Source organism: Euprymna scolopes, chromosome 7, assembly GCF_053919585.1.
Source record: "Euprymna scolopes isolate OS-2025 chromosome 7, ASM5391958v1, whole genome shotgun sequence".
Classification (NCBI taxonomy): Eukaryota; Metazoa; Mollusca; class Cephalopoda; order Sepiida; family Sepiolidae; genus Euprymna; species Euprymna scolopes.
The window spans coordinates 163,193,316-163,213,569 of NC_136488.1; the positions used below are offsets into that span (position 1 = coordinate 163,193,316).

Consider the following 20,254-nt stretch of genomic DNA (forward strand, 5'->3'; position numbering starts at 1 on the left):
AGAAAGATATTGGGCATTGCTGGCCTTTGAAGTGTTGCCATAGATTATGGTGTCGTCTGCATAAATGTCTACGAATGATCTAAGAATGTGATTTGGGAGATCATTGATGAAGATCAGGAAGAGAGTTAGGCCCAGGTTGAAAGCCTAAGGGATGCTAGCATTATGAGCTTCTGATTTCTGCCCATCTAATAAAGGCATGTGCAAATTTACATAATGCTTAAGGCAATTTCGAACACTGTACATGTGCACTTTTCAACTAATTCAGAAGCTCTACTCTCTCAGTAAAAGTCCTCTCACACTATTCATCTACATTCTGTGCCAAGTTTTTTTTTTTTTCAATTTTCTACCCAAACAAAGCACAGTGCCACTTTGAAGTAGGGGGGGGGCTACTATCGGGGACATAAGTTGCAGGGATATTATGAAGGGAGATGAGTAACAAGATGTCTGTTCACATTACACTTGAACTTCTGTATGTCAGTACCGTTGGGGAAGCAGAATCCCGGAATGGAGTTCCAAAGTCTAGCAGTTCTGGGGAAGAAACTATTGGAGTAGAAAGCTTTCATACACCTAGGGATCTCTACTGTGAAGGGGTGGGATTTTGCTGCTTGTCAGGTTTGTCGGGGCTATTTATGTCGAGGGGGTACAGGTGCTTGTAATTCGTTAGAGCATTCACCATTAAAATACTTGTAGAACAGGCAGAGGGATGCAATTTTTCGTCGATGGGACAGGGGCTGAAGCCTAGTTGACAGTTCAGGATCTATCAGGTTGGCGACCCTCTTTTGAACCCTGTCCAGGAGTTGGAGACAAGTAGCAGAAGCACCAGCCCAAATATGACAACAATACTCCATACATGTGCGAATGGTTGCCTTATAGAGGTACAGGATACTTTCAGGTGTGAGTAGCTTTCTAGCACGGAAGAGAGAGCCCACCTTCTTCACAGCAGCCTTGGCAATGCTCTCGATATATCTATTCCAGTTCATGTTCCCTGTGATAATACATAACACAATAAGCACCGGTTTCTCTTCATAGTTTACAATACCATTTTACAAATTATAGAAGATCGTAAGTGACATAATATCAAGACTCTTGTTAAAAGAAACTACAATGCTGCATAAATATACTAATTCTTGTGAATTATTATTATTATTATTATTATTATTATTATTATTATTATTATTATTATTAATAATAATAATATTAATCTATAGATTAAGGAAAAAATTAAAAAATTTTGTATTTCTTGTCGAATAAATTTGTCGTAATTTTTTTACTTTACAGAATTTAATTCCAAATTTTCATTTATATATATATATATATATATATATATATATATATATATATATATACAGCAAAAATGGTAATTAGTAAAAACCTGAAGAAAGTGCTCAATACTATTGCGGAGGCAATATGTATATATTTTTATTACCGTTTTATCTCCTTAGTTACACATGTTTCGGTTACCGAATCATATGAACGATCCAATAATTTCATCATATATATATATATGTGTATGTGTGTGTGTGTGTGTGTGTGTGTGTGTGTGTGTGTGTGTGTGTGTGTGGAGAAAGAGAGACAAACAGACAGACAGACAAAGAGGAGGCGAGGCGTTATGTCTTCATGTTTTTATTTTTTATTTTTTTAAGTCTGAAAGCCAACTTTTATAATTTCTGCAGTTAACGGAGAGAAAAACTATTAAAAAATCTTTAATCGATATTTTGTTGAATGCATCGCTGTACCTGGTTTACAAGTATTTTAATGGAATTTGTTCAAATGAACTTATTACACTTGTGCCCCCTCGATATATATGGTCCTGATAAACTTGTTTGGCAATTATATAGAATTGTCACGTGTTAACCTTTTGACCAGGGAATAGCTGAATTGACAATGAGTTCAGCTCTAAGCTCCACATGACTCCGACCAACAAAACTAGAATCAGAAATACTATTTTCTAAAATGATAAATACAACTTTATTTACTTACTTATTATTATTATTATTTTTATTTTTATTTTTTTTTTACACAGTGATCACCACTTATCAAGGCCCGGAAGCCACTCAGGGATAAGGGTTTTTGATTTGGAAAACGAAGCATTGTTGTACTTCATCCCCAAAAGTTCGCTATTCGTAAAGAGGACATGGAATAGTTTCCAAGATTTCAGAAAATAAGTCATGTTTATGACATGTTAACTGTACCTATCTAGCGTTGCCCGGGAGTATTTTATTTTGAGAGAAAAAGAGAGAGAGAAAGAGAGAGAGAGAGAGAGAGAGAACGTGTGTGTGTGTGTGTGTGTGTGTGTGTGTGTGTGTGTGTGTGTGTGTGTGTGTGCAGTCACCACCAACCCTATTCAGGGTTTAACCAGCTTCCTCCGAAGGAGGAAGTTTCATCGGAGTATGAAATTCATAAGCGGTCCCCAGTCACATTTATATCCCCATTAGGGGAGATGACGCCGTTAGGTTTTTGCAACTTTTTGCAGGGAGGTGTCGACGTCCTCCTACATACAGCACCTGGTCTTCCCAAATGGGTCACCCATTTTAGTAATGACCAGGCTCAACATTGCTTAACTTTGGTGATCTGACGGGAACCGGTGTGTCAGCGTGATTATGCCGTACATAGAGAGAGAGAGCGTGAGAGAAAGGGAGAGACAATTAAATTGAATTATTATGGTATTGCTTAATTAATTGAACCATTCCAGTTGTATCTCCCTCGGCGTACGTATCCCCCCCCCAATAAACCCAGTTTGTAACAAAATCCCACCTCTTAACTCTAGAGGTCCCTAGATGCTGGAAAGCTTTCTACTTTAATAACTTCTTCCTTCAGACTACTAGACTTTGGAATTCCCTCCTTGTTAACTGTTTCCCTGACCGTACTGATGCGCAGATGTTTAAATATAATGAAAACTGACATCTCGCTCATCTCTCCTCAAACATAGTTTTGAATAGTAGCCTCGTTTTGGAGTGAAAGTGAGTAAAAAAATTTTAAACGGCGGTATTTTATGAATTGTGTTTTTTACGAATGTAGTCGTTCATAGTTAAGAATGTGTCTTACATTTTTGTAAACTCTATAAAGGAAAGATCAAGCGAACTTTATAAATGTTTCTATTTCTAAATTGTTAGATTCATAGTATATAGTCATGATAACTGTGTGCTTCTTTATTTATCCTGTGATTATATCACAGCTGTCAGTGGATAATTCTGAAATATAAAGAGTGAAACAATAAAATTGTTACCCTAAAAAAGACAACATGATTCCATTTCCGTTTGATGAAAACCAGATTTTGGGGAGGGTTTTGTTGCAGACCATTTACTAGTTCGCTAGTTGTGTACAAATACCAAGAGCGACAGGAGCCTTCTATCATGTCTGAAAGTGACACAATTGTTCAAGTAGTAAGATCGGAGATGCGCCGCTGTACAACTCATGCTCTTTATCGATCCAAGTTATGACCACACGACCATTGCCAATGCAAATCCGGACAGCCCAATGCTTGAAGGCACAACTAAACAAAGTTTCCGGCCACGGTTATGTCTTTCGTGCGGTTTAAGTGAGGGCCACATAATGCCACCTTATATCTCTGAACCAAAGTGTACCTGGATGTGCTGAAGAGTGTCGTGATCCCTTAGTGAAATCAGGTGACCGCTGGCAGACCTTTGGTGTGGCAGCAGGACTCGGCGCCGGTCCACAAGTCCAAAAACACCCAGGTTTCAGAAGGAAGGAGTGCTATGACTTTGTACCCTTCTCTCACTGCTCCCTTTCCTCCCCCGACCTCAACCCGCTGGACTACTTCGTTGGGTCATACGTCAAGAATATCACAAACCAAAGCCAGCCTGATCGCCGCCATCTGCGGAGTATTCACTGAGCTCCCACCGGTGCTTGGTGCTTGTGGAAAAGGCATGTTCTCAGTTCTGGATATGTATCAAAGCGGTGATTGAGGCTGAAGGCGGCTACAGTGAATAGATGTGAGCTCTACTACATAATCAAGTTACCTGAATTGTTTTGTTTTTTTTTCAAGAAAAGTTTTAAAATAAAGCTGTAGTGTTGTTTTCTTTAAGGTGACAAATTTATTTATTATCCCACTCTGTACAAAATATAAAGTGAAATAAATTTTGTTAAAATAACAGATGTTCTCAAATGACACACCTGAATAAAACCTATATCATATTTCTATCAGTCTATCTGTCCATCTGTCTGCCTGCCCATTCCACTTTGGCTAAAATTTGTATGGATCTTTGTTATGATAAGGTGCAGCGAACTAAGTATTGTGGTATCTGTTCACTCCACAGAGATTAATAGGGATCAATAGAGATTAGTATTTAATGCAAAAATGAACACATATTCAGCCATCAATTTGACATAAAGTACTTATTCTAAATCAACGGGTTATAACTTTTGCCCGTTTTTAAAGAACTTAAATATCCAGTACTATTACTATTAACTATTAATATTAATTATTACTATTAACTATTACTATTAACTGCTAATATTAACTATTAAGTAATAACTTAACACTACATTTGAAAACAACTTTGAGGCTAAAATCTGAAACCATCACCGAAACGTGGCATCCTTGTGCCTGTTTGCAACTATTTAAATGGCATATGCTCTGACGAACTCCGAGCACTAGTACCCCGTCAACGACAATACCCTCAACAAACCTGACAAGCAGCAAAATCCCACCCCTATACTGTAGAGATATCTAGATGAGTAAAGCCTTCTACTCTAATAAGTTTTTTGTTCGGACTGCTGCACTTTGGAATTCCCTCCTGGGCCCCTGTTTCCCTGACTGTATTGACATGCAGAAATTCAAGTGTAATGTGAACAGACATCTTGCTGCCCAATTCCATAAATAGTATCCCTGCAAATCTGGTCCCAAAATAGTAACCCCTTAAGACTAAGTGGCTCTGTGCCTTGTGTGAGGTGAAACAATAATAAGTAAAAATAAAAGACTCAAATGATTGAGAATAAAAAATTGTAATTACGTTCATTGAAAAGATGACTTCAGTTTCAGGAGAGCTGAATTCCACTTTGTAAGAAACTTGATCAGAAATTGTAGGAATTTGTTTGCTCGATTTGCGATTTGGACAGTAGGCGCCCTCTGGAGTCTGGAAAGAAAGAAAGAAAGAAAGAAAGAAAGAAAGGAAAGCATTGCTTCTTTTTCGCTTCTAAACTGAACGTTTATTTTAAAAAATCATAAGATAAAAATATATCATTTAAAATGTGGCTAGAACGTAAAAAAACATCTAAATATTAATTTACTTGTCACAAAAAACCATCATCATCGCAAACATTAATTTATGAGAAACGAATTACCCCCCCCCTTACAGTCGCTCTTTATCAATTAAAAATCATTAAAACCATTTCCTCTCCAAAATAAAAAAAAAATGGCTGTCTGTTTACATTTTCAAACTGGCTATTTTATTTTATAATTTAAAAAAACAAAGTTATGTTGAGAAGAGACTGTAAGTTTTCTTTTATTATAGTTTTTTGGTAAAATCCATTGAAAGCGGTCGGTGGTTCTATGAGAAAATAAAGCTGTGTACGCATTATAAATGTTTCTTTTCTGTGTCTTACGTTTAGTACATTAGGGGTCATTTCGAGTTAAAAGTTTATTTACTGCACTCATCTGGACTAGAGAAAATCATGATTTAAATGTGTGTGTCTCGTCTAAATTAACTAACGATAAATATCTAATATGGCTGACAAGACGGGTGATCAAAAAATCAGATCGAGCGTACCGCGTACCGGAAAACGAAATGAGACTAACGAAATGAGACCTCATTTGATCTCATTGCGGTTTCCGGTACGCTTGATCTGACTTTTTGATCACCCGTCTTGTCGGCCATATAAGAGAATTATCGCTAGTTATTTAGACGAGACATACACATTTAAATCATGATTTTCTCTAATCCAGATGAGTGCAGTAAATAAACTTTTAACTCGAAATGACTCCTAATGTACTAATGTATAACATAAGACACAGAAAAGAAACATTTATAATGCGTACACAGCTTTATTTTCTCATAGAACCACCGACCGCTTTCAATGGATTTTACCAGTTTTTTTTTAATTAAAAAAATGTGCAAGTGAATTGACATCTGTTCCTATATAATCTATCTAAAAAAATTAGAAAACAAAGCAAAAGCAAAACAATGTGTCGTGAATTTTCATTGGAAAAAAATCTAAATTTTTTAAGTCATTTGTTTTTAGCTTTAAAGGGTTAAAAAAAGAATTTGCTACAAATTATTTTAAATTCGTCGTTTATTTTATTTTTTTATTCATTTCATTTGCAGCAGCAATAATAATAATAATAATAATAATAATAATAATAATAATAATAATAATTAAAAAAAAAAAAAATTATTAATATATTAATATGATAGCGTGTGTGTTATTTATTTTGTGTGTTATGCTTACATCTGAATGACTGTCATTTGTTATGGACTTACATTTCTTGTAATAAATAATTTTACTAAGAATTCTTCATAAGTTTTGGGTTTGGTTTCGATTTTAGCTGATGGCACATAAGTCATTTATTTTTTATAAATAATTTTACCAAAAATTCGTCATAAGTTTTGGTTTCAGCTTCAATTATAACTGATGGCACTTAAGTCATCTATATTTTTAATAAATAATTTAACCAAGAATTCTTCATAAGTTTTGATTTGGGTTTCAATTACAGCTGATGGCACTCAAGTAATTTATTTTTTTATAAATACTTTTACCAAGAATTCTTCATAAGTTTTAGTTTCGGTTTCCATTATAGCTGAAGGAACTCAAGTTATATATATATATATATATATATATATATATATATATATATATATATATATATATATATATATATATATATATATTAGTTTTGGTTTCGGTTTCGGTGCAAGCTGATGCACCCAAGTCATATGGATATATATTTTTTATTTTTGAAATCGCAACTTTATAATATATGAGAATTAGTAGAACATCAACTCTATAATATATAAGAAATCTGCAAGAAGTAAAATATCATATTTAAGACTTTGCTATGCTGACCGTCCCTTTTAACTTAGATAAATACTTTTGAAGTTTTAACAAAAAAGCTACAATAATATCAGAGCGTCTCCATTTATGCTGAACATCTACAAAATGCCAACATCAATATATTATATATGAATGAGTCCTCTGTGAAATTTCCACAAATCCTGCTAGTTATTATTATTATTAATTATTATTAATTATTATTATTATTATTATTATTACTACTACTAGTAACAGTAGTAGAAACATCAATATTCCAATACTGTTCATTCCATTAATATTAACTGGAGTTTTCCAGTTAATTTTCCTTGAATCTATGTGAGTATATATATATATATATATATATATATATATATATATATATATATATATATATGTAGAGAGAGAGAGAGAGAGAGAGAGAGAGAGAGAGAGAGAGAGAGAGAGAGATAGGTAGGTTGGTTTGTTGTTTTTGTTTTACGGCATATCAACCCTTTTCGGATTATTTAATGCTGAATCCAAAAATTTTGAAGAAAAAATTTTTAATAGAATATATTTGTTGTTTTCAAGTCGGTTTCTATTTAACCCATAGTTGGAACCCTAACAGGTACTACCACTCTGGGTCAGAGTGGACCTGGGAGCAATGGTAATTAAAGGGTGGCTCCACACTCCCCAAAGCCTGGATATAGTTTAAGGTCATATCCAGGACCAGAGATAGGTAGATAGATATAGATATATATATATACATATACATACACACATATATATATATACATGCATATATATTGAGTAAAATAATTGATAATTTATAATTAAAATTAAAAATGAAAAAATTAAAAATCGGTTTCACAAAGAAACTTTCTCAATAAAAACATCGTTTCCGAAACGATCGTACAATTTACTGATTTTTAATTTTTTAATTTTTAATGTTAATTATAAATTATCAATCATTTTACTCAATATCAAAATAGCTCTAGGATATCTATGCCTATCGCGCTTATTATATATCTGCATTAGAACGAGAACTGTTTTCTTTTAATTGTATTAATGCATTTACTAATACATTAAAATAAACTCTGATCTTTAGACTCTCGTTCTAATCCCCTTAAAAAATATATAGATATATATACGAGTGTCATTCCAAAGACAAAGCCTCATTATTTTTTTAACTCAAAAAGTTGAAGAGCTACAAAGACAGGAGGGTACCAATCAAACGATCAAGCTTTGTGCTCCAGAATTTATTTTTCTACATGGTCACCACCATTCTCAATGCACTTTTGCCAGCATCTTTTGATACCTCAGTTGTAAAAGTCTTTGTCACTCACATTTCCGTCACCACTCTGACGTATATATATACATATGTTCAACCACTCTGGATTATCTAATGTCTGCTCCCGAATTGTGCATTTATTGGTTATTAATTCCTTTCAATTGTTTAGTGGCATGGAGGTAAAGGCTTGGCTAATGGAGTCAAACCCGTTCCTTACCCTCCCTATAGTCCAGATCTTGCTCCTGGTGACTTTTGGTGATTCCCTTGCTGTTAACCTCATTTAAATTTGGGGTTTTTGATACTGTGCAGCTATAAACTACATTTTTTATTTTGTATTATAACAAAAACAATATATATATGTTCAACCACTTTGGATTATCTACTGTCTGTTCCCCAATTGGGCGTTTATTGGTTATTAATTCCTTTCATTCTTATGGCAATTGTTTAGTGGCATGGAAGTAAAGGCTTAGCGAATGGAGTCAAATGTGGCTCAGATAGTTCTTTACCCTCCCTATAGCTCAGACCTTGCTCCCAATGACTTTTGGTGATTCCCTAAGTTCAAGGAAAGCTTTAGAGATTGTCGTTATGAGAAAATTAAGGAGATGAAAGAGGTTGTGATGAGGGTCACATACAAGAGGACTTCAGTAGATCTTCCAGAAGTTGTTGGAATGGTACATTAGAGCCGGAGGAGATTACTTCGAATGGGACTTGAGTTTCATGTGTGTACTATCAAGAATCAGAACTTACTTGAAAAACACTTTCGTCAGGAATATCATCCAGAAAATCATAATAATCGTAAACGATTTTGGAGGAAGCACCCATTACTTGCACTTGAACTGGAACTTGGTACAGCTTGTATTTGTTTAGCCAAACTTTTGCATCTGTTTTTGCAGAAAGGAAAAGGAGGTGAAAAAAAGAGATAAAGAAAGAAACGGTTTTAAAAAAGATTAAAAAAGAAACGATTTTTAAAAAAGAAAAACAAGAAGTGTTGTTAAAAAGAGAACTAAATTGGAATGTATTAATACATATTTCTTTATAATCAATTAAAAATTTCTTTATAATCAATTAAAAACTACAATTCAAAAACAAACAAACAAAAGAACACTCTTTTATTTTGATATTGCTCTATTTTGGTCAGGGGTAAACCAACATTCTTGAAATCTCTGTCCATTTTGATAACAAACACATTTTTTAAATCATTTAAAATTTTAATTACTACAAATAGCATTACGGGTTTGATAATCTCTGAAAAGAAACGCAAAATATATGATAAAAACGTTGCAGTTTTTTCCTCTCTGGACCAAAATACCATAAGTTTACAACAACAGATGCCACATACAAATTTCTATTAGTCACTATCTTATGTAACTTTATAAAGAGTTTTCTTACAAAACCAGGTGTTCAAATAAAATCCTAGATTCCATCCAAGAAGCTACACCAGCACTATCGCATTAACCTACAGAGAAAGTAGTCCCGATTTTCCCCCCTATTGCTGAAGTCCTCCTACGGATCTCTATAAACACTACAGCGATTTATACACATGGCATGGATATTGTGGTTACACACTTCTTAACTGATTCATTAACCCACTTGTTAAATTCCCGTCCGTTGATTTGAAAAATAATAACTTCTCCCTTACAACATTCCTGCTATTCTAATTAGCTTAGGTCAGACCGATCCCTTATTCCAGAATACAATTGTATAGACTTAAAGAACATGCACACAAACTGTTATCTAATATGGCAACTAGCGATACAGGAGGCCAGAGTTTTACATTAAATAAAGCGATTACTGAGTTATTTGCTTCTCGCTACCTTTTCCTCTCCATCACTCTCTCTTTCTCTCTCTGTCTCTCTCTCTCTTGCTCTTTCTAAATGTGTTTAGAGGGAGAGATAGATCGATAGTCAGATCAAGAGACAGTGCCACAGTTATATCTGTTTTGTTTACATTTGAAAACTGTACCGAAATGAGAGAGAGAGAGAGAGAGAGAGAGAGAGAGAGAGAAAGAGACAGAGAGAACGAGAGTGAGAGACAGACAGATAGTCAAACTCTCGCTTTCTGTAAATGGGTTTAGGGGAGGGAAAGAAAGTGAGAGGAAGAGAGATAGACAGGGATAGAGTCAGATCAAGAGACAGAGCGACAGTTATATCTGTTTTGTTTACAGTCGAAAACTGTACCAAAAGGAAAGAGAGAGAGAGAGAGAGAGAGAGAGAGAGAGAGAAATAGACAGTGAGAGAGAGATTAAATCATCGTATCGGAAAAGAGAGAGAGAGAAAAAGAAAGAGAGAGATTAAAACAATGTAACGGATTGACCTCATTTCATTAAAACGTCATTATTTGCTTTAAATAGAAAAAACAAGACGTTATTTCAATGCCGAAACTTTGAGACAAACTATTTTTGGTTGCAGAGCCCCGTAAGTAACCAGTGAACATTACTACAGCTTTGACGGCTAAATGGATGTTTTTTTTGTTTTTTCCCCCTCTCTTCGTCCGACATGCCTACTGCCTCTCTTTTTTTTTTCTTTTTCCCCTCGCTGCTATTTATTTTACTCAATACCCTAACCCTAAACCACCTCTCTCTGCTCGTTCTTGACATTCCAATAGCCGGAGTATGAGGAGTTGCAGGTGTCTATTCTGAAAGCCGTTCGTAACATGAGGAGGTTGGGTGTTGGGAAGCAGCAGGAGATATTTTATATGTGTTTCGGAATAGAGGATTACAGCAATAGAAGGAATAGAAAGTTCTTGAATATAAAAAGCTCTTGTAGAGCAAAGGAAAAGTCTTTAGTCGAGATATAGAAGAGTTCTGATGTCGACAGTTTTAGTTCCATGCATCGCATGAGTCTGAAATATCGTATCAAAACTTCTCCGCTCAATTATATGAATTATATTTTCTTAATCAAAAGTTATTAAACTTTTAATTACCAAAGCCATGAATAAGTAATTGCGACCTGGTAGACCAACACAAAACCTACCTTAAAAAAACTTGTTTGCTAGAGTTTATCGGGTGTGCTGAAAACGAATATCGCATTTAAAATTCATAAAAGTAAGTATATTTTCAGTATCGTGTAAACTAGTTACCGGCCCTAATTTTAAACGCGATATTCATCTTCAGCACACCCACACACTCCTGGAAAACAAGTTTTTTAAGATGGATTTTGTGTTGGTCTCCATTAGAAAGAAATTGACAGAATGTTTAAATGTTGTACGCACGCGCGTGTATGTGTGTGTGTGTATGTTGCGATGGATTTTAGTCATCTTTTTAGTACCAACAGGCCCCCGATGAGGCACTGTTGCATCCATGCTGTCAGTTCTGGGTTCAAGTACGGAAGAGAGAAAAAGAGAGATAAATGTCTGGGTTAAACCTTTTTATTTACTTCGTCACGTGCTCAACTCGCCTGAGAAATGACGTATGATTGGGCAAGCTGGGAGGTAAGGTGCGTACCTGCACCAATCAGCTTTAAGCTTGTAAATGAAAGATATTTAACATCTTTGCTGGTGACGTCACTCATCACACATTTTGTATCCAATGAAGATTAAGATCCATCAGGGGGAAAAAAATCTTTCCACCATTCATCAATAAGAGTCATTGTCAAAATATACCTGAAGAAGGTTGGAGGTTACATCGGCCGAAATGTTGTGAGAATAGCTCTCTAGATTAGAAGAGTTGTTCGAACAGGCGAAATAATACATAAGTTCAGCCATATTTCCCAAATTAAACCCCTCAGTTGCTTGTGAAAATCTATATTATCTTTCTCTTTGTCCGTTCCACTTTTTTCTTAGAAACTACTGGCTGAAATTTGGTAAGGGCCTTCCTTATATTTTTTTATTGGTTTTATTTGTTAATAAGATATATACAGGGGGGTCCCAAAAGAAGCTGACGGATTTTAAATTTGATTAACTTCCCTAATATTTCAATTATGCTTACCAATTTTCATGCGTAGGTAGATGAGCCTCTCCGTGATCTTCTGAGATATATAGTGTACTTATTCTAATTTTATTTACACAACTTAATCAAGGGTATGTTTTCCACAAGGTTTAATTTTAGTTATGAAAAATGATGTTACTCAAATGTCCACCAATTTCGATTACTTCATCCGCCGTTACTCCACACCATACTGTACATTTTTGAGGGTGTAATTGCCGTTGTGCTGTTGCGTGGGGATTTTCTGATCCCCAAATCCTGCAATTTTGCTTATTTATGAACCCATTCAGATGAAAATGGGCCTCGTCGGACATAATGAGGTTTTTGAGAAAGTTTGGATCCCCATTGGCCAAATCTTGGAATTGCATGGCGAATCCCAGCCTTTTTTCTGGATCGTTTGGATAAAGCTCTTGCACAAATTGAATTTTATATGGAAATTTGCCCTCTTTGTGAAGCATTCTGTGAAGAGATGATCGAGAGACCCCAATTTTACGATCTCCTTCTTACTGATGTGGATGGATCTTCGGCCACAATCTCTGCTAATCTCTGACGATTCTCATCACTTCTTGCCGTACGGTGTCTACCAGATTTAGGGAGGTCACATACAGACCCTTGCTCATGAAATCGAGCCACCATAGCTTTTATTGCATTGGGACTAGGGGAATTTCTTGTGTTGAAATTCTCTTTGAGGTTTTTTTTTTTTACATGGAAGTCACCACTTATCAAGGCCCAGAGGCAACTCGGGGATAAGGGTTATTGTGTGTACAGTAATCAATGGGACAATATCGTAGTAATCGTTAATAATGGAGATTTGATAACGTGTCTTACTTAAGGGGGCGGTTTATCAGGAGTTTGTTTATGTTGGACTTGAAGACATCCAAGTTGTAGTCAGGTGGGAAACAGGCAAACAGAACAAAGTTCCACAAGCGTGCACTTCTAAGAAAGAAGCTTTGCTCATGGAATTTACGTTTTTATTTAGGCACAGATAAAGAGTGGGGAAAATTATTGACAGTGATTTCAGCTAGACGGATGTTTTTCATGAAAGATTAGCAAGGGGGGACCAGAGATTGAAGCTCAGACGACCACTTCCCATGGAAATAACGATAAAACAAAGACAGGCTCGCAACGTCTCTCCTGTGGGAGAGAGGTTGCAGGGTAGAGAAAAGGGCATCCCTCACTAGGCTACAAAGTATTTTGCACTCTTCAAGGCAGGATAGGCTGTTTTTAGTAGCTCCTGCCCAGATATGGCAGCAGTACTCCATCCTTGGACGTATGTGACTTTTATATAGGTAGAGAATTGCATCAGCAGTGAGATATCTACTGGAGCGGTAGAAGAATCCCAACATTTTTCTGGCGACCTTGGCAACAGATTTGATGTACGTGTTCCATTTCAAATCAGGAGTAAAGGTCAATCCCAGAAGCTTGCTAAAACATGGAGCCTCTCCAAGATGAGAGCCATCCATTTCAATTGATGCCAGATGGGGATCAGAGCGTTGATGATGTAAAGATAGGATCTTGGTTTTAGATGCATTAAAAGTAACCAGTAAAGTTTCTGATATTGACTCATTCAACCGAAAATACGACTTTACAATAAATATACACTCCTCAGTAGTGTAACGACTCATGATGACCTTGGAAAGGTTACTCTCGATAGTCTGAAAAAATAAAAGAAAAATATAAAAAATTAAGAAAGTTGTGAATTGTTTTTAACCATCAGCTTCTTTTGGGACACCCTGTATTTTCATTGGTTTGAGTAGTCTATCAAATATATATTTTATTGGTTAAATTTTTAATAAGGTATATAATTCGTTTGTGTTTTTATTATCCAATATATTGAACAAATTTTTAATAAGGTATATATATTGTCTTAATTTTATATCGGGCACATATCTTTACTGTTTTAATGTTTTTAATAAGGTAACTTTTTAATAGGTTGATGTTTTAATATATTTTCATTAATTGAATTTTTAAATAAGGTATATATTTATAGTGGTTTGATATTTTCATTGGTTTAATTCTGTACTAACATATATTTTTATAAGATATATTATTTTTATTGGTTTAATTTTTAATAAAGTATATATTTTCATTACTTTCATTTTTATTAACGGATATATTTCTGCTGGTTTAATTCTTTAATAAGGCAATATTTTAATTGGTTTATATTTATAATAAACTATATATTTTCATTGAGTTACATTTTTATAAGGTATTCATTCCTATTAGTTTAATTTTTTAAGGCAGATATTTTAATTGGTTTGTTTAATTAATATCTACATCTTCCTTGGTTTACTTTTAAATAAGGTATATATTTCACTAGTTTATTTTTAATAAGGTGCATTTTTATATTACTTTAATTATTTTAATATATATATATATTCACAACGGTTTTATTATTTACTCAAATTTTGTATTTTCATTGGTTTAATTTTTTAATATGGTATATATTTTCATTGGTTTAATTTTTTAATATGGTATATATTTTCATTGGTTTAATTTTTTAATATGGTATATCTTTTCATTGGTTTAATTTTTTAATATGGTATGTATTTTCATTGGTTTAATTTTTTAATATGGTATATAATTTCATTGATTTAATTTTTTAATATGGTATATATATTCATTGGTTTAATTTTTTAATATGGTATATATTTTCATTGGTTTAATTTTTTAATATGGTATGTATTTTCATTGGTTTAATTTTTTGATATGGTATATAATTTCATTGATTTAATTTTTTAATATGGTATATATTTTCATTAGTTTAATTTTTTAATATGGTATATATTTTCACTAGTTTATTTTTTAACTAGCAGTTCAGTCCGGCTTTGCTCAGGCTCTATGCACTGTTTATAACTTTATGTGAATATGTTTATATAAATTAAAAGGTTTGACTCATGTCCAGGTAACCTACATCTAAAATTTCAAATGTCTAGACCCAAAATTCGAGAAGTTAGGTAGAGTCTGCAAGAATCAACTCTTTCAACTTTGACCTCTTGCCAGACAAATATTCGCCCCAAAACTGATTAAAAAGCTTACTGCATGTCTGAATACCCTTTATGTAAAATTTCAAATATTTAGACCCAAAAATGGCTGAATAGTTTGTTAAGGTCAATTTGTTTTAACTTTGATCTCTTGGCAGCCAAATTTTCGGCCAAAAACCGATTAAAAAGCTTGCCCTCTGTCTGAATACACTTCATGCAAAATTTCAAATGTTTAGACCAGAAATTGGCTGAGTAATTTTGTAGAGACCGTAGAGGTCAATTTTTTTTAACTTTGACCCCTATTTTGACCCCTTATCATTTATTGTTTTGGGGCTCAAATCAAATTAAAAAGTTTTATCCATGTCCAAGTAACCTACATTTAAAATTTCAAGTGTTTAGACCAAAAATTGGCGGGGGAGTTTGGTAGAGTTTTCAAAGGTCAAATCGTTGAACTTTGGCCTCTTGACAGTCAAATTTATGGCCAAAAACCGATTAAAAACATTTCTCCAAATTTCAATACTCCTTATGTCAAATCTCGAGTCTGCAAACTGAAAATTGACAGAGTAGTTTGGTAGGGAAATGTACACACAGAGACACGCACACAGACAGAAAATTTCACCTTTATACATATATAGATAATATATATATTTTCAGTAGTTTCTTTTGTAATAAGTTATATATTTTCAAACTGTAGTGTTTATATCGACAGGCATCACACCAAAACATCAAGGAGGATGGAAAGACGAAGAAAAAAAAGGCACTAGCTAAACTTCCACTGGATAAGTGCAAAGAGAGCTGAGACATTAGGCAAACTTATTACTACTCAAATTCCAAGTCAATGATAAACGGCTGTTGTGATGATGCAAATTCGTTTGCAAAGGTAATTGAAAGAAGTGGAGAGTACTGGAAATCTGGTGATTGTTGTCAGTGAGTAATCTTTGATGATGACCTTTATGAGAACTCCTAGTGAGTGTCGCATGTTGAAGCTGTGCACACATGCACACACACACACACACACACACACACACACACACACACACACACACACACGACAGTCAGTAACCAAAACACACTGAATGATTTGAGGTGGAGCTGTCAAAACTGATGTTACCGGTGGTGAAAAGTCAGGTATTTGACCCTTACAGCTGCTGCGGTTGGAACACCTGTCAGAAAACAGGTCACACACACACACACACACACACACACACACACACACTACTACTACTACTACTACTACTACTACTACTACTACTAACAACAACAACAACAACAACAACAACAACAACAACAACAACAACAATAATAGAGCCAAATCAGCAACATTTATCATCGTGATTGTTTTGTCACTGTAATATTGATGTTAAAATAATATTAATCGCAAACATAACTCACCGGAATAGAAATAATCGACTGTAAAGTTGGCCCCATTTATAAGCACATCAGCTTTCCAATGATTGACTGGGATCCCTCGAATCGGTTTTGCGTGTGGCATATAAACCTGACAATATGTAAATAAAAATATGTTAAATAAACTTTAAAATATTGATTTGAAAACCTTTTTCTTTTTTTCATTATTTTAGCAAGAATTGATTACATTTACTTTATCTTCGTAATCTTTAATCATTTTTATTAACACAAGATTTATTGGAGGAAAAGAAAGCCGTAGTTACTTCCCTTGCATTGGGAGGGAAACCGTATTATACTGGAAGAATGTTAAGATTATAAAAATGTAAGTAACATCCACTCCATAATAAAGACCAATGAGTATTTACTTGTACACACACACACACACACACACACACACACACACACACACACACACACATGTATATATATATATGTATACATATAGAGAAAGAGAGAGAATAAATGACAGAAAGTTATATTCCAAAATTCATCATGTTGACCATCTTATAATTTATTCCTTTAATTCAGTTGACTTTAGTCAATATAATAATTTATTCCTTTAATTCAGTTGACTTAAATCAACTGAATTAAAGGAATAAGTTATAAGATGGTCAACATCATGAATTTTGGAATATAACTTTTTGTCATTTATTCTCTATATTGCTCTGTAATTACATTGAGCTTCTTAAATAAGGATTGAGATATATTATAAGAAAATATATTTCTACAGAAATATATATATATATATATATATAATGTCATCTACAGATAAACTGGTTTGCTATAGCACAGCTCTTTAGTTCAGCTAGACTAGCACCTATACCAAGCCAAGAAGGCGAACAACAATATCTAGTTGATAACCGACATCTCTTACTAGTAAGATACGGGATAGGCACTTGTAAATGATATTGACACAGTCTTTATATAAACATTTACTTTATTCAATTTGCTTATTTACGAAGAGCTTTGCATTACGCTAAGTAGTAGCAGACGATAGCATTTACAAGTGCTCAATCAAAGAATAGAGGATGCTTATATATATATTAGGTTGACAAGAAAGTTCTTGCAGGATTTTAATTTTGGATTTCAAATGATGTATTTTCAAATATTTTCAAATATTTTCAAATGATAGTGTATAAAGGAGACTCAAAATTGAAATAATGAATATACAGGAATGGTTGTAGAATCCGATGAATACTTCATATGCTCTGTATATTCCAAAATGAATTGCATTCTTTTTAAGAGCATATTCCAAGCTGGAAAGTAAAATATAAGTCATGTATTTTTGGTAATCCACTATTTTCAGTGTGGTGGAATCCGTTGAAAACTCCTTTAAATAACTCGATATTCATTCAGGCAACATGCTGGAATAAATTAAATGAAAAGCAGCTTTTTATGTACTTTTTGTCGATAAATTTCTTTTGTAGTTAATTTATAGAAATTAATATATATTTTTTTCCTGTAGTGAAGTTTTTAAAGGTGTTTTAATTATAATGTTGAATGATAAAGAATGAAGGAAATAAATTCTCAAATGCTATTAGTTGGATTAGAGTGGATGTCGAACTAAAGGTTATTATATATCTAGGCTTAATCTGCTGCTCATAGGGGAATTTGATGTACATGCAGGGTTAAGTACAAGTTGGTATAGAAGCAGTTAGATCTATCTATATAACAATCTATATATCTATATTCACACACACACACACACACACACACACACACACACACACACACACACACACACACACACACACACACACACACACACACACACACATAGCAGAACCCATTCATTTAAAAATCGTCCCCAAACAGTAATATGTACGCTTTGAAATAAATTAAATTAAACCAGATTACACTACTCTGACAAACGTAACGATCAGACTTCATCTCAGCACATTAGATTACTTTAACAGATTCTCACACTAATAAAAACTCAATAACCCCTCTCATTAATATCAGAATTAAACTCTAATCAATGAACAATTCGCCCCAAATTAAATTAAATTAACGTTTTTCATTCCTTCCGTGTGCATTAATCCATTTCATAATTAGACCTACCTTTTTAAGTCACTTAAATTATAAGTCCTCCGAGTAATTCAAAATTCTAGATTCTTGCATGTTTTTATTTCCTGGAATCGGAATCGCTTTAATGTGAGTTGTCCACCCCCTCCCCTCCGTACACACTCCCATCAAAAATATTCATTAAAACCCAGCAAATAAAAGGTCACCACAAATAAAATTTGACCAAAACCTAACACCTAAATCTCCCCAAGGAAACTAAATACCTTTAATATATACTATGCCAACCGACACAGATGTAGCCTTCCCTTTACCCTCCTCATCCTCTTTACTCAATCTTCTTATTCTTCCTCTTCCTTTTCTCCTTAAACTAGCTAAAATAAATAAATCATTCATTCACTGATAAAAAGGTTACTGGTAAGTGACGTTTTTAGAGCATTAAATCTGATCCATAGTCACTAGCACCAATTTAGAAAAGAATCCCTGATCTTTTATTTCTTCTTAAGACTGCTTATGCCTTTTTTAAACATTTTCTAAAAATCAAAATGAAAATGGATTCGGATCAAAATTTGAATAAGCATTCTAGACATAAGGTTTAGTATCATTGATTTTTTATATCATATAAAAATGGTGAAAAACTGATCTGTGAATTAATTTTACCTGTTCTGGGACGGGTATTCTTTTAGTTTTGGAAACGGCACTAACCCTATGTGGGTTTAGTCGGCTTCCTCCAGAGGAGAAAATTCCATGGGAGTATGAAATTCATAAGCAGTCCCCAGTTGCATGCATATCCCCGTTAGATGACAACATTAGGTTTTTGCAACTCTTACAGGGAGGTGTAAATGTCCTCCTACATATAGCGCCTGGTATTACCAAATTAGTCACTCATCTGGTATTGACCAGGCTCAACATTGCTAAACTTCGATGATCTAACGAGAACAGGTGTGTGAACATGATTATGTCATACTAGTTCAAGTTTTATATGAATATGGACATTAATATGAACACTGGAGAAGCATAATTTTTTCTGCCTTGTTTTTTTACAGGAAGGGCACATTCGTGCTTGAAAGAAAATAGCAAATTTGAATTGGTATTTCACCTCTTTTGATTTGGTGGCTTGTCTGAGCAACCATGACGGATTAAAGAAGCTTGAAAGAACCATATCTTGTGCAAGTTGCTCAACTGTGCATGTGTAAACCGGAAGTTTGTGGCTGATTGATTCTGAAACAACGAAAAAAAATAAGGATAAGTTGCAATCAATATGAGTAAAATAAATAATCAAAACGAGTAGCACCCGTGGAAGTTCCATCATAGTTGAAAATTTTTAAGACACGTTATAAATAAAAAATAAAATAAAACAAATAACAATGAATTTAAAACAATTTTTTAGCAAATTCTTTTTTTTTTAACTTTTTAAAGCTTAAAAAAATTAATTTAAACATTTAGATTCGTTCAAAGAACATTCAACGCATTGTTTCTTTTGTTTTCTTTTGTTTTGTTTTGTAATAATTTTTTATATAAATTATAAAGTCCATTCACTTGCACATTTTTTTTTTAATTTTAAAAAGAAACAATGATTAAAAATACACTTAGTCTCCGCTGAACATGACTTTTTAAAAAATTGAAAAATAAAATAGCTAGTGGAATTTACTCAAAAAAAAA

The 20,254-nt window shown here is 33.7% G+C and overlaps 1 protein-coding gene and 1 pseudogene across 1 annotated transcript in view; both read right to left on the bottom strand.

Annotated features, from left to right (window-relative positions):
• The window catches only part of LOC145280253 (uncharacterized), an 85,025-nt gene that overhangs the window by 56,172 nt on the left and 8,599 nt on the right, over nt 1-20,254 (bottom strand). Inside the window, exons 3-6 of the mRNA XM_080132027.1 lie at nt 19,692-19,813; nt 16,556-16,661; nt 9,005-9,138; nt 4,974-5,096 (exon numbers count right to left, since the gene is read on the bottom strand). Coding sequence (XP_079988153.1) covers nt 4,974-5,096; nt 9,005-9,138; nt 16,556-16,661; nt 19,692-19,813 — 485 coding nt within the window. The remainder of the gene's footprint in view (nt 1-4,973; nt 5,097-9,004; nt 9,139-16,555; nt 16,662-19,691; nt 19,814-20,254) is intronic.
• Nucleotides 2,493-2,611, bottom strand: LOC145280393 (5S ribosomal RNA; annotated as a pseudogene).